Raw genomic sequence first — 892 nt, 5'->3', positions numbered from 1 at the left:
AAGAGAGAGAGGAATATTAATATTAAGCTTCTCATAGAGCATACTAAAGCATGTGCAATTAAACACTAGCCCAAACTGACAACAGCAACATCTGCCTTGAACTTCGGAGTGCCAGCTTTAAAATCTGACCTTGGATCTGAACCTAGAGCACAGCTGTCCACCATCCCCATCCTGTCCCCCCTTGGGACTTTGAGCTTGCTGGTTTTGAAATCTGTGGCTTGAATGTATGTCTATAACAGTCAGTGAAGCGCTCTGCGGTTTTTCGGTGGAAGATGGTCAAGATGATTAGGTTGTAGTAAGCCAGCTGCTCAAGCAGTTCCCCAATACTACTTGACCCTGCCCCTTGGTTCATTCCAACCCGTAGGACTTTGATCAGCGTCAGAGCCAAGAACAGACCCCAAATCTCAATGTCAGCCCCATGCTCTCGCCGCTCGGCCGCATCCCCTCACCAAGACGGTGCGGACTGTCTTGCGATCAGTCACACAAGACAGTCCTAAAAGGAGGCCTAAAGCAGGGCCCCTGGCATGCGGGCCAGAGCGCAGCACATGAAGGCATTTTGCTTGGCACTCGAGCTGCAACAAGGCGCCTGTCCCTCACGGCTCCCCTGCCCCTGGCACGCCAACATTATAAAAGTTGAGGTCGCGGGTGCTTTTGGCACTGCCCAAAACCGCTGCCAACCCCTGGCCTAAAAGAAGAGCCTGCTCACCTCTTTCTCCACCAGGGCCAGAGGATACTTGGCGTTGGGATCCCTCAGCGCAATGGGGGCCCGCGTCCTCGCCGCCTTGAAGACGAGCAGCAAGACCGAGGCGCCCACGACCAGCGCCACAACGAGCACGGACAGCTCCTGGGGACAGCGGGGCGGGAAGGGCCGTGAGGGGGCCGGGATCGCCTC

General features: G+C 55.7%; 2 protein-coding genes across 3 annotated transcripts in view; both read right to left on the bottom strand.

The window, feature by feature from the left end:
• Window positions 1-892, bottom strand: part of OVCH2 (ovochymase 2) — a 64,495-nt gene that overhangs the window by 12,425 nt on the left and 51,178 nt on the right. The window lies entirely within an intron of this gene.
• The window catches only part of LOC102383556 (NADH-cytochrome b5 reductase 2), an 18,936-nt gene that overhangs the window by 12,602 nt on the left and 5,442 nt on the right, over window positions 1-892 (bottom strand). Inside the window, 1 exon segment of the mRNA XM_025209283.1 lies at window positions 707-844. Within this exon segment, the coding sequence (XP_025065068.1) occupies window positions 707-844 (138 nt within the window).

This window comes from Alligator sinensis, unplaced genomic scaffold (assembly GCF_000455745.1).
Source record: "Alligator sinensis unplaced genomic scaffold, ASM45574v1 scaffold1072_2, whole genome shotgun sequence".
Lineage (NCBI taxonomy): Eukaryota > Metazoa > Chordata > Crocodylia > Alligatoridae > Alligator > Alligator sinensis.
This window is presented reverse-complemented; position numbering and strand designations above follow the sequence as displayed.